Source organism: Pogona vitticeps, chromosome 12 (assembly GCF_051106095.1).
Source record: "Pogona vitticeps strain Pit_001003342236 chromosome 12, PviZW2.1, whole genome shotgun sequence".
In the NCBI taxonomy this organism is placed as follows: domain Eukaryota; kingdom Metazoa; phylum Chordata; class Lepidosauria; order Squamata; family Agamidae; genus Pogona; species Pogona vitticeps.
In genome coordinates this window covers 26,244,418-26,256,934 of record NC_135794.1, presented here as the reverse complement: position 1 = coordinate 26,256,934, position 12,517 = coordinate 26,244,418, and the positions used below count along the sequence as shown (strand labels likewise).

At 53.0% G+C, this 12,517-nt stretch overlaps 1 protein-coding gene across 2 annotated transcripts in view; it reads right to left on the bottom strand.

Annotated features, from left to right (window-relative positions):
* The window catches only part of IQGAP1 (IQ motif containing GTPase activating protein 1), a 37,804-nt gene that overhangs the window by 23,817 nt on the left and 1,470 nt on the right, over nt 1–12,517 (bottom strand). Inside the window, exons 1-7 of one of the 2 annotated variants that reach the window (XM_072981558.2) lie at nt 8,436–8,622; nt 3,975–4,131; nt 2,822–2,899; nt 2,188–2,264; nt 1,974–2,041; nt 1,619–1,732; nt 567–745 (exon numbers count right to left, since the gene is read on the bottom strand). In XM_072981558.2, coding sequence (XP_072837659.2) covers nt 567–745; nt 1,619–1,732; nt 1,974–2,041; nt 2,188–2,264; nt 2,822–2,899; nt 3,975–4,127 — 669 coding nt within the window. In that variant the 5' untranslated portion in view covers nt 4,128–4,131; nt 8,436–8,622. Of the gene's footprint in view, nt 1–566; nt 746–1,618; nt 1,733–1,973; nt 2,042–2,187; nt 2,265–2,821; nt 2,900–3,974; nt 4,132–8,435; nt 8,623–12,517 lie in introns of those variants that run through there. The other variant, XM_020790049.3, reaches the window with a different exon arrangement.

Genomic DNA, 12,517 nt, shown 5'->3' with positions numbered 1-12,517 from the left:
AAGAGCAGCCCTTCTGCGAAGCCACAACAGGCTGCCAGGAGGAGGGAGCCACGTTTGACCCATCCGTGCCTAAACTCCAGTTTGCTCAGATCAGCCTCCCACTGCTTGCAGTAATAGAACAGCACCACAATCCCCCACTATTTAGTTCGCCTCTTCACCGTGACACTGGCTATGTTTACCTAGAAGCTTTGAGCTTCATATGAAAAAAGAGACTCTCTTTTAATTGGTTGATGCAGGTCCTTACTCCTATACAAACACCATTGCTTAATAAGTAAAAAAAAAAGGCACAGTCAGCATGCCAAGAGCAGCAGACAGCTGTTCTGCAAGAATGGCTGCTCTCTCTTCCTAAAGGGCCCAGAAGAAGAACATGGGAAGAAGAGGCATCTCCTTCTGCACGGAACGGGTTCCGGGGCCTCCTGGGCTGGGCATCCCTCTTCATCCCATTCTTCAGCTCTAAGAGACAGAGAGAGGACTCTGGGACATGCTGGCTGCACCCAGCATGATCGCCTCTCTTTCTGGCCATGGGTCTAGCTACTTTCTCCTGGGAAGGAGGAGGGAGCCCCTACCCTGTTTCGGGCGTTTGCAGTCTTCTCCTGCTTGGCTTGGTACAGAGTGCCCTGGTAGTCTGGGGCCAGGGTCTCCTCCAGGTTCACCAGCATAGCATTGGGGTTCCTCATAGCGGCAAAAGTCTCAGCCGGAATCTGGCGCTCAACAGCATCGTTGATGGCAATGACAGCTGCATGCACTGTAAGAAAGAGGACAAAGGCACACATTCAGGACGTCGTCCACTGCCCTGGAGGCACACATCTGGCAGAGCCACACACATGGAAGAGCCACCTGCTCTAGCCTTTGCAGAGGGCAAAAATCCTATAGAGTGGTGGTCCCCAACCTCGGGCCCCCAGATGTTCTTGGACTTCAACTCCCAGAAATCCTGGCTAGCAGAGGTGGTGATGAAGGTTTCTGGGAGTTGTAGTCCAAAGACATCTGGTTGGGGACCACTGCTTTAGGGGCCAAAGCAGCCATAAACCCATCAAGGGGCAAATAACAGCTTTGCTGCCTGATTGAAAACCTCTGCTGCTTTTACTGCTGTCCATATACCCTATTTTCTGTTTCATTCTGCTCGGGACAACAAGGGAAGAGGAATTCAGCCTGTGCTGGATAGGGCTAAAACGCCCCCTACAACTGAGTCATGTCACCTGGATGACCTTCTGGATTCCTCGCTAAGCCTGGATGCCCAATTCTTGGTAGTGACCAGAAGTGGACTTGCACAATTAAAACTGGTGAGCCAACTGTTGAGTAAGCTGCTTTTATTAATTAATTAATTAATTAATTAATTAATTAATTAATTAATTAATTCATTCATTCATTCATTCATTCATTCATTCATCTTTTATACCACCCATCTAGCTGCAAGGCCACTCTGGGCGGTTTACAATATACTGTAATCAAAGAAACAAACAATAAATAAAAGATAAAACAAGAGCACTAGTAGGTAAAAAACAAACACATCAGACATTATAATTATACAAAAATCAAAAACACAATCAAAACTGCAATAGGTCTATGCACATTTGATAAACAGCCCAGACAGAGAGGAGGGAATGTCACTGGCACTTACATGCGGCTTCATCCACAGAGAGCTCATTGGCCAGAATCCCACCAATCTTGCTGAATGCCGGCATCTGGATCCCATATTTTTCCAGCTCAAGCCTCATGTTGCTGATTTCTTCCTCTGAAAGAGGGCAAAGAGATCAAGAGGGTGAGAACGGCCCTTTGGCTCCAGTGACCGAGCATTAGGTGCTCTCCAGGGGACTCGATCATGACTCCTAGAGAGAGGGGAAAAAAACCCCAGGAAGGCCCTTGTTCCACTGAGGCAGGGTTCGTTCTAACCCAGGCTTTGCTTTTTGGCAAGAAACAAAAACAGGCACAGAAATTCCAGCCGGCTGTTTCTCCTCCTGGTCAGTCCCCCTCACCTGTGAAATCCACTTTGCCGTACAGGTCCTGGATCTGTGGGGCCAATCCCAACTTGAAAAGGTACAGACTGAGGAGAAGAAAAGGAAACGGTCAGGCAGCCTTCTATCCTCCAGGCCTGCAATATCATTTCGTAATGTCTTATTTTAAAAGGTCTACAGGTTCACTTGGAAAGTGATACACAAGTCCTTTTTTTTAAAAAAAGGGTTCCCTTACCTGAGTGCATGGATACAGTAAATGCAACGAGGCATGTTCTTGCGATCATAGATGTCTGTGGTTTCTGGGTAAAAAATCTGAAGGCAGAAGAAACAAACAATGCACCCAGGTTCCCTACCAAAACTCGCAGAGGGCAACCGCGTTCAGCAAGCTCCCTTCCCTTTGCCCTGAGTCACTCCTTACCTCTTGGGGGAACAGCTGGGGCAGACATGGGCAGAAGAATCTCCCTGGCTCACCAAGGAAGCCAGCCCATCCCCATCCCCAAACCACAAAAGGGTCAGGAAATCTGAGAGGGCCAAGCACTCCGTCGGCCACTTCCGCCCTCCCTGAGATAACCATCCACCCAGCCTCCAGCCCATAATGCTCATTCACATAAATCTGCACCACCTTTTCAGCCACCGAGTATTATTTCACAGAACTCTTGGCAATGACCAGGGGAACATTTGGGAGCCAAAGATTCCCAGACAGGAGATGAGGCCGGCCTTTGGAGTCTCACGGCACTGAAGGAGGGGGGTGGCGGAGGTTTTCCCGGCCCTTTGGCAAGCTCGACCCAGAACCTCTATATGAGCGACAAGATCCCAGGCATGAGCAGAAAGAAGCGGTCTCCCTCCCACCTACAGGCAAACGTTCCTACCTTGGGAAGCCCGATTTCAGCCATGGCATTCAGCCACTGGATCACATTGTCTGTATGCCGGAAGTGGAGGCCTGTGGCCTGAAACACAGAAAAGATGATTCCTGGGCATCTCATAACGTTCCCAGTCCCAACTCTGGTTAGAGGCAGGTCACGTTCCTGGGCATTCTGAACTCCCTTAGCCAACATCATTCTTCAACCATCAGCCATGTAGATTTGGGACATTAATAACCATGTAAGTTGGAACTATCCACAAAAACATGATGCCCAGCCTTGAAGATGTTGTTTTGTCATCGAAAGCTTGCTGTTTGCATTTTGTTTTCTGTTTTCTTGTTTGTTTTATATTCTGAATGGTCAACTAAAGGTATCGCTTGCTCCTGTATCTGTGCTGTTTCCATGACCATGCAGCCTTTTTTAATAGAGAAGAAAAGGGGAACATGACACAGCACCGAGAATCAGGTGGGCGCTGGCATGGGTCACCTTTGTCTATGAACCAGGAGTTGGAGAGAACCAAGGTCATGGTTTTGCCAACCAAAGCTGCTCTCTCTGAGCCCTAAGAGTGCCGAGACGAGGCTCTCAGGATCCTGCAAACTGGTGTCTATGATTCCTTCTTTCCTAGTCATACTACCTACCGCCAAAACAAAAACAGAGGCCCATTTAAGCATGAAACACTTGTTTCAAAATATGAGCTTTCCTGGATTACAGTATCCATTTTGTTTGAGGAACTGGATTGTCTTCCACAAAAACTCACACTGAAAGAGAGGTATTAATCTTAAAGATGTTACATTCCTCATGTTTTTGTTTCTGCTTCCCCCCCCCCCCATTATGGAAGTTGAAAATAAATTAACACAGCAACCTCTTCGAAATTTCCTTACTGAAAGCTGCTGGGCAGGGTCAATTAAGGTCCGTTGAACAGCAGAATTTCAAAATTTTGAATGAAAAAATGAATCCTTGGAGTTGGCAGCTGAAGCCACCTTTCATAGATGATCCCGGTTAAAATTTTTCCGCAAGCATAATTTCACCCCTCCCACCCGGGATACTTTTCTCTATCCCCCTCCCCGGGACGCGCTCTCTCTCTCTCTCTCTCTCTCTCTCTCTCTCTCTCAACTCTCCAAGTGTTTTGGGATCCCTGCAGAGGGAAATGTCACCCACCCACCTTATATCTCGTTTGCTCTCGGTCATAGATCTTCTTGAGCGACACCACTTTGGGAGAGAAGAAGTTTCCAAGTTTTGCCAAGAAGACCCCATTCCTGAGCCCCTCCTCCAGCTCGGTCGTGGGGGGCAGATCCTCGTTAAGGCAGGCCTCCATCCACCTGAAAAGAGAGAGCGAACGTAAGAGGAGGAAGTGCCCGCAATGGAATTGGAGTCTCGAGTTACTAAATGTGCTCAAGGACGTCCATCTACCTGCTTCGGTAAGAACTTCTCACAACACAGCACAACTATAAAAATGCAGCAGCAGAAGAGCCTTCCCAAGAAGAGGAGAGGTGCCAGCCCCGAAGCGGACGGCCAGGGCAAAGGAAAGGGGCCTTGGTCCGGAAAGGCAAACGGTCCCGGTGGGTTGGTTTACGAGAAGGCGGGCGGGTGTTTTAGACCTGGAGAGCCTTCGACTGAACGGCTGAAGTCCTTCAGCTGGGGGGGGGGGCTGGGGGGGGGAGTCCTCCGCAGGGCCTTCTTTGTGTGCTGCCCTGACTTCTCCACAGTGGTGTTTTTCTTCCCTAATTCCTTCTCCGGAGGTTGGCCTGCTTGGGGTGTTGCTCTTCCCTCGGCCCAGACATCAGCAGGAGGAACAGGAGGAACCTCCTCCTGGCAGACACCACTTCCTCTTGACTGCAGGAGGCAAACCAAGCCTCTGGAGGAAATGCCACACAGCAGCTCCGGAAGCCCCGGAGTGGGGGTGGAGGGGGAGACAAGAGCCGAGCAGGCTGAAGAGAGAGGTGGTGGGCAGAGCCGGGCTCCCGGGGGGGGGGGGAGAGAGAGCAGGCCTCCCTCCAGCCCAACCCGGGCCTCTTTCTTCTTCTTTTTAAGGCAGATCCTTCAACAACCACCTGAGAAAAGTATCCTATATGGTGGACTTTCCAGTCAGGTACCCGGTCGCTCCACCCAAGGAGCCGAAGCCAAACCACCAGGACCCTTGGAGGAGAGCATTTTACAGCCAACCTGCAGCACTGGTGGGGGGGGGCTTCTGGCTCCGGCTGGCAGGCCAGGGGTTCCCTCTCTCCTCACCAGCGCCAGCCACCCACTGCTCTGACCCTGGCCAGCAGGAAACAGGCTGAGTGGAGGAGGCCAAGACTGGAAAGGCCGTGCGGCTGCCCCCCCCCCCGCCACCCCCAGTGCCTTGAAAAGCCCCCCCCCCGAGTGCTTTTCCTGCCCTGCCCTCTGCGCTCTCCTGGCAAATATGGGAGGGGGGCAACGACTAGAAAACAATCTCCCTGCCCCAACTGGCATAGCAGCTCTCTTTCCCCCCCTCCCACTCTGGCTCCTTCTGTTGCCAAACCATGGAAAGAACCTGCTGGCAGCCCCTTCCCTTCTAGAGGTGAGTTTTCTGGAGGCTGCAAACGCCTTGGGAAGCTGGTGGTGCCTAAAAGTAAAATGGGTGGGTGGGTGGAGGTTTCCAGAGAGAAAGCACCCGATGCCAGCAACCAGATAGGGCCTGGGCGACTCTCCTCTTTTGCCCAGTTCTCTTGTTTTAAGGAGAAGGCGGAAGCCCTGGGTGCAATAACACAGAGCAGAGGCAAATGGAGGATCAGGGCTGATGTGTCTTCCACCCATCCATCCACACAGCCATCACACTGCCAGCTCAAAGCCAAAGGACTGTCCTTTGTCCTCCTTGATGCTCTGCCCCCCCCCCGGCCTTCCATGGAAAAGGGAGTCCAGCCCCAGGACGGTCAAGAAGCTTCTCAAGTGCTCAGCCAGGTTAGTCAGAGGCTTTGGCCCAAACAGGGGAAAGAGAGACTGAGCAAGAGGGAGGGGGAGAGAGAGAGAGAGGGAGGGAGAGGGAGAGCGGGAGAGCGCGAGCGCTGCTCCGTCCCAGCCCCTTCCTCTCCCCCCCCACTCCTTTCTTCGGTGAACTTTCCAGCACAGGACTGACTAGGAACGTTATTTTACCAAATTTAAAACATGACATCAGCGAAGGCCCCACCCAGAGGCCCTGGGCCATTCTTGCCTGCGCAGCTGGACTGAGCCACAGAGCAGAACGCGAGGAAAGCTCAGCGCCCGAGCCAGAGGGGCCGCGGCCGGCCGTGAGGCTGGCAGCAGATCTAAATGCCAGATGGGCTCCCAAAGGGGTGGGTCTGTCTGTGTGCGTGTGTCTTGGGGGCACTAGAACAAAGTGCCCCCTATGAGCTGCCTGAAATGGAGGCAAAGAAGACACCCCAGTTGCCTGGAGCCCCCCTCCCTCCCTCCCAGCAAGTCTGTGGCCTTGTACCTCAGGGGCTCCCTCTGGAGCACCAATCATCCCAACCTGACCGACCACTGGGATTTCCCAGATGGCCTGAGGGAGGGCCTCAAAATGCCCCGTGAGCATCTCCGGTGCTCCACCAGCAACTGGCCAAGGGCTGCCTGCCCATGACTGCAGCTCAAAGGAACGGACAAAACTACACTGCCAACAGCCCCCACCAGAGAGACGCCCATTTCTGCAAAGTCCTGAGCGGCTGCTTGCCCTGATCAGGGGCTCCAGAGGGCGGCTGCTGACGGTTTGGCTTTCTCTGCCTTGGTGTATAAGATGACTCATCCGCAGGAGGAACCAACCCACCCTCAGATCAAAACCTAGTCAATCCCGAGCAGCCGCCGCAGGCAGAAAGCAAGGAGGAGGAGGAGGAGGAGGAGGAGGAGGAGGAGGAAGGGAGTGGAGAGCCCCTCCCTCTGCTCTCAAGGAGGGAAACCGGCCCGACCTGTTTGGCCCTCCTCCTTCCCTGACTTTCCCACCTCAAAAAAACGTCAGTCCAACCCAGGGCTGGGCAAGGGGGAGGAAGGAAGAAGCTGGCAAGACTGCCTGGTGGCCCCAAAAGAAGACAGATCACCCGTCCCTGGAAGGATGATAGCCCTGAGGAGGGAAAAGGCAAAGGCGGTCCTCTGCTCCCCAGCCAGATTTCTAGAAGTGATGCTGCTCTTCTCCTGCAAGCTCTCCCGAGTAGGGTCTTGGGGCATCGCCTCCACTCCTGTGCCCCCCACTTCGCTCCCCAAAGCTCGTTTTTATATTCCTCAGGCAAGAGAGAGAGAGAGAGAGAGAGAGCAGCACCATTTCCTCTGCTACAAAAATGTTGAAACTCTGCTGTGCCTGAACCAACCACTCAGAGGAAGCGCGCCTGGCGCTTGGCACATGGCGCAGCTGCCAACCCTCTGGTGAGGCCCTGGGGGGGGGAGAAGCCCCCTGGCACTCACCAAGGCAGCCAGGCAGGCTGGTCAGCCTCACCACTCCTCGTGCTCCCACGAACGAACGATGGAGCCACCTCCTCCTGCAACACACACACACACACACACACACACACACACACACACACACACACACACACACACACACACACACACACACACACACACACACACACACACACACCTGCCCCTCTTCCACCGCCCTCAGCATGTGAGGGCTGGACACGCCCCATCCACTGTCCTGTCCGCGCAAGAGGGCAGCCAAACCCGTCAGTCCCCGGATCTGGCCACCGCCAACCACTCCCAGGGACCATCCGCCTCCTGCCCCCTAGAAGGGGCAAAGGAAGGGCCAGCACCTGCCCCCCCCTCCGATCCTGCCTCTGTGCCAGTCACAGCAACAACCCCCCTCCCCCCCCAGAGGAGCCTGAGCGTCCTGGCAGGAAAGCAGCCGTTAGAGGGGAACATTCCCACTGGGGCCTGGGCTTGCTCACGACGGGGGAGGATTCTGGCAGCAGCAGCAGCAGCAGCAGCGCTCCACACCTGGCGAGCCTCCACCCAAGCACACGATGCCAGGCTCGGCTGCTGCAGGTCCAGACGGAGCCCCTTTCCCAGCAGCAGCAGCAGCAGCAGCAGGAGAACCACAGACGGTCGGACTACGGCATGAAGGAAGACGGGCCCTGGGTATCGTTGCCCTCCACATGTTGAGGGGATAACAAGGGGCACAACCGTCCATCCAACCGTCCTTCTCTCTCTCTCTCTCTCTCTCTCTCATTTGCTACTAATTGAAGCCCCCTAGATCCCGGGTGCCTAGGAGCCCATGCACACTGGCCAGTTATTCCTTAGGCACTCAGATTCTGTGGGCAGAAAAAATAGGTGGTCCTTAGTAAGAAGAAGGTGCCAGAGGCTGCCAGCTCCCTGCCTGTGCTTCCCCCCCCCAGCCCACCCACTGGCATGAGAGCCGAGAGAAACCCAGTGGAATGGGCCAGGCTGGTTCCTCCGCCACATCAGGGGCCCTTTGTGAGGGGGAAAGCGGGGGCAGCCCAGGGCAGGCCTGCCGCCCGAGGGAGGACTCCCCTCCAGGCTGGCTGCTTGCTCAAGGGAGCCACTCCAGCCCCCCCCACCCCAGTTCTGCTGCAAGGAGGCCTTTGCACCACTAGCAGAAAAGCAGGAAGCAACCCCCTAACCTCTCGCATTTGGAGGGTGGGTGGGGGGGAACGGGTTCCCCAATGCCACCACAGCTCCTCACCTAGATTTTGGAGAGCCCCCAAGGACGACTTCTTCTTCTTCTTCTTTTTGCTTTGGTTGAAATCAGTAACCATTTCCCATCTAACCAGACTGGCTGGTTCTGGCTGGAGGCACAAGCCTGCCTTTGTCTTCCCTTGCAGGCCAAGGGCATTCGCTCTTCAACTCCCTCAACACAGCAGGCAGAAGAGGGCTTGACTAGTGCTGAGGGGACTGTGCGCACAGCGTCCGCCAGCCCAGATGCTGGCAGGCAGGCAGGCAGGCACCTCTCCCTGGTGTCCCCCCTCCCCTCCCCTCCCCTCCCCTCCCCTCCTGGCCTTGGAGGGGAACCATCCAGATAAACAGGGCATGGGAGCGAAGGTGGGACTCGAGTCTCAGCCGACAGAGGCCGGCTGATCTGTCTCTGAACAAGGAGCACCCTGTCAGCCCCAGCTGAAGCCACCACGGCACCATCAGGACATCTCAATCCAGGCCTCCTCACCTGGGACGCTCACACAGCAGCGGCCGTGGGCAACGCGGACACTTTTTCACAGTACCCACTCTGCACCCTGATCTGTCTACTCATAACAAAGCAGCGAAAAAGGACAAAATATCCCCAGCCCAGCCTAGCCCAGCCCAAGAAAACAGAGGAGTGGAACCGGCTCTTCAAAGACAGCCCAGATGACTAAAAGGCCAGGCATTCCCACGTTTTGTGAAAATGCCTAGTGCAATAAGCTACCAAGGGAGGATTTCACAACGACAACCAATTTAGAACTTGGTTCCAGAAGTGCAACAACCACAGCACCAAAAAATCTGTGTAAAAAAAGAAAAAAGCTGGGGGGGGGAAGCACTCTAAACAACACAGGCACAGTTCAAAACACTGCTCCCTTTTCTATCTTCTCAGTCCAGGAACTGGGGGGGGGGCACTCGCCAGCTTAAGGGCAAAAGAACCTTCATCCACAGTGCAGATCATCTGTCCGATTCTCTTATTCAGGACGAAATAGAGGCCCCACCCTCACCCTTGGGAGAGGCTCTTGAGCAGCCCTGAACTGCAGAAGGAGCCCTATAGCGACGACCTCGCCTCCTTGCTAACAGCTCTTCTGCTCACACACAATGTGCTCCTAATATCGTCCCAATACAGTATTAGGAACATTTTGGGAATTTGAACATTCCCAAACTAAAGCTGCCACCTCGTATCTATTTCCATTTATCCATTACAAGCTTTCCTGTGCCCCCACCCACCCCAGCACGGGTATATATCCATACCAGGCATCTTGAACATAGCATATGGCCCCAAAGGCCTAACTGAATCTCATTACAGTAGCAAAAGAGGAAGTTTTGACTTTGTTGTTGCATAATCACAAGGGATACAAAATAGGTGCTTGTTTCAAAACGGGCCTGCTTTACTCGTAGAGGTCGGACATAGAACACCTCCTTTGCATGCAGCAAGCTACAAGAAGCCAACGTTTTTCCTGTTATTTATAATGCCTGTTCTATTAATTTTCCAGAAACCACAATATGAACAGGAGTGGAAGAAGCTACAGTACAAAGAGTATTAGGCAATTTTAAAAAAAGTGAACAAGTTAATGCTATCCATAAACAGACTAAACACCCACTTCCAAGCAGGCTGGTTACTCAAGACAAACTATTCTTTGTCAGGGATGAAGATTTCTAACCCGATTACCAATCTGATAAACAGCAACAGTTCTTTCCACAATATGCAAATGACATCATCTTCCGTAACATCCATGGAGAGCCACCCAAGCTTCAGGACTCCCACCTTCATTCCACACCTTGCCAGCCTGTCCACTCTTTGACACCAACTCGTGAGAACCTGCCAAACTGCTCGTGGTTTCTCAGGTATATGCACCAACACTTTCTAATCAACATCTTCTTAACTGCTCCTAAGCAACTTCTGTGGGACGCACATGTCTCAGACAACTAGGTCCCAAAGACAAAGATTGAGAAAGAACCAAAAAAAAAAAAAAAAAAAGCCTTATTCTACACTGAATGAGTCAACAGGCCTAAAATATTCCAAGAGTAACCAAGGATGGAGAACCAGACTCAAGCCAAACCCTTCGTAGGAAACTCATCTTTACAAAGTAGAGAAACAACAGCAAGGCTGTGTAACTCAGAGAAACAAACGGCATGAAAAGGCAGGAGGAAAAAATTAGTCACTTCCTCATCTCACTCTTGAGTCTATAGCTCTGTCAAATAAGGAAGCAAAGAAAGCAAAAGGGAGGGAGGGAGGGAGGGAGGGAGGGAGGGAAGGCCATCATGAAACCGGGTGCCCATGAAAAGGAGACCCAAACCCAGGCGGGGCGGCGGCGGCTGCAGTGGGAAGCAGAGTACGGGGAGGCCCAGAGGCGGAACAGACGGGCGGCCAAGAGCACACCCCTCTTGGCACCGGAAAAAGCTGCCGTGTGTGGAGCCAATCCAGCGGTGCCCCACCCAAGGGTGTGAGCCCTCAGCCTTTCCCCTCCAAGGTCCCTTCACAAAGGAGGAAGTCAACCTCCACGATGCCACTCCAGCAGCAGCAGCAGCGGCAGCTGCAGGACACGACAGCGCCTGGTCAGGAACCCCTGATGACGGCACCCCACGTGCCCATGGAGGAGGACCAGGCACCCTTTCCAACTGGCCTGCCATAACTCCCACAACGTACACCTCCCTCTCCCTGGTGCTGAGCTCTGCTATTCACAGGAGTGCCAGGAAAGGCCCTCCAGCAGCCTTTCCGTCTCCGGTTCTGCTGATGCAAGAAACCCAGAAAGGGCTGAAAGCGCAGCTGCAAGGAAGGCCGGGGGGGGGGGGAGAAGGGCAGCACCAGAATAGCACCCGCTTCACTAAGTTGCCCCGATCCCCTCAAGGGCACCACACGCACCAATATCAAGCTTGCACAACCCGCACTCCTCAGCTGCACCCACTGAATCCCAAAAAACCGGCGCGGTTCCGCCCATTTCCCGGCCACTGGCTGCTTAGCAAATCACGGTTTGTTGGCTGCAGGGTTCCTTCTGTCAAATGAGGATTTAGCTTCATCTAAAGACCTAAATTTAGATTTTGCTCATGTGTTCTAAATCATTGAAAAACATTTCTCAATCTGGGTGTTCCAAAGAATCCACGGTAGCTAAATTTAGACTATGCTGTTGAAAAAAAAAACACACACACACACACATTCACCCATAAAAGCTTGCTTAGATTTTGAAACCTATGCGGGTAACCCTTATCTTAACCAAACTCTCCACAAAAGCACATTTGTCGCAAAGTTAAGGAAAATAAAACAAAAGATCTTCTCAGAGACCTCTCGCCCGGCACGCCCTCCCACATCCCAAGAAGCACGTGCAAGCCTTCCTTCCTAAATTCTTCAAGGTACCACGTCGCCATGTCAGAACAGATGGGCAGCCAGTAAAGCGGTTCTAAGAAGAAAGTCGCCCTTACCATCTCACCCACCCCGGTGCGCCGTTCAGCCCCAGCACCGGAGAGCAGCAGGCCTTTCTCGGCACTTCCCAAGCAGAGAGTGTGTCACAAGGGACCCAGTGGTTGTTCCTGAGGCCTGTGTCTCCATGTCTAGACCAGGCAGCTCCAGGAAGCCAGGGGAAGGGCAGCCGGCCTACACAAACACCCCCAGCTGGCTCACCTAGGAGTGCAGCCATGTTGTGTCCCTCCCTCCCCCCCCAGTCCATTTTGGGGAGAAAGCTGGGACTGTAAAGCCAATAAATGAAATCCAGCAGGGTTTAGCAAACAGAGTGATGAACTGGGGCTCAGGAGAACCAGGTTCAAATCACTGTCCATGTGGGCGGGGGGGGGGGGAAGAGAAGAAAACTCTATTAGCATCACAGCAAGCCAGAAGGGCGACTTGGGTGATGCACAGCATGAAAGTAAACAGTAAACAAATACTGTGTGACTCCAAATCCTTGGGGGAAGAGGAACCTCTCTGGCGGAACCATCCTCTGATTTACCTTTCACCTCATCTGATGTTTCTGCATTAAAACTCAACGTTTTTGTTGTTTTTCACACTGGAATCATTTTTGGTAACTTCCAAATGCTCTACCACATAACTCTGTGCCAAAAGTCCAATTTTGTCCAAACCAGCAATAAACTATGTTAACTTAA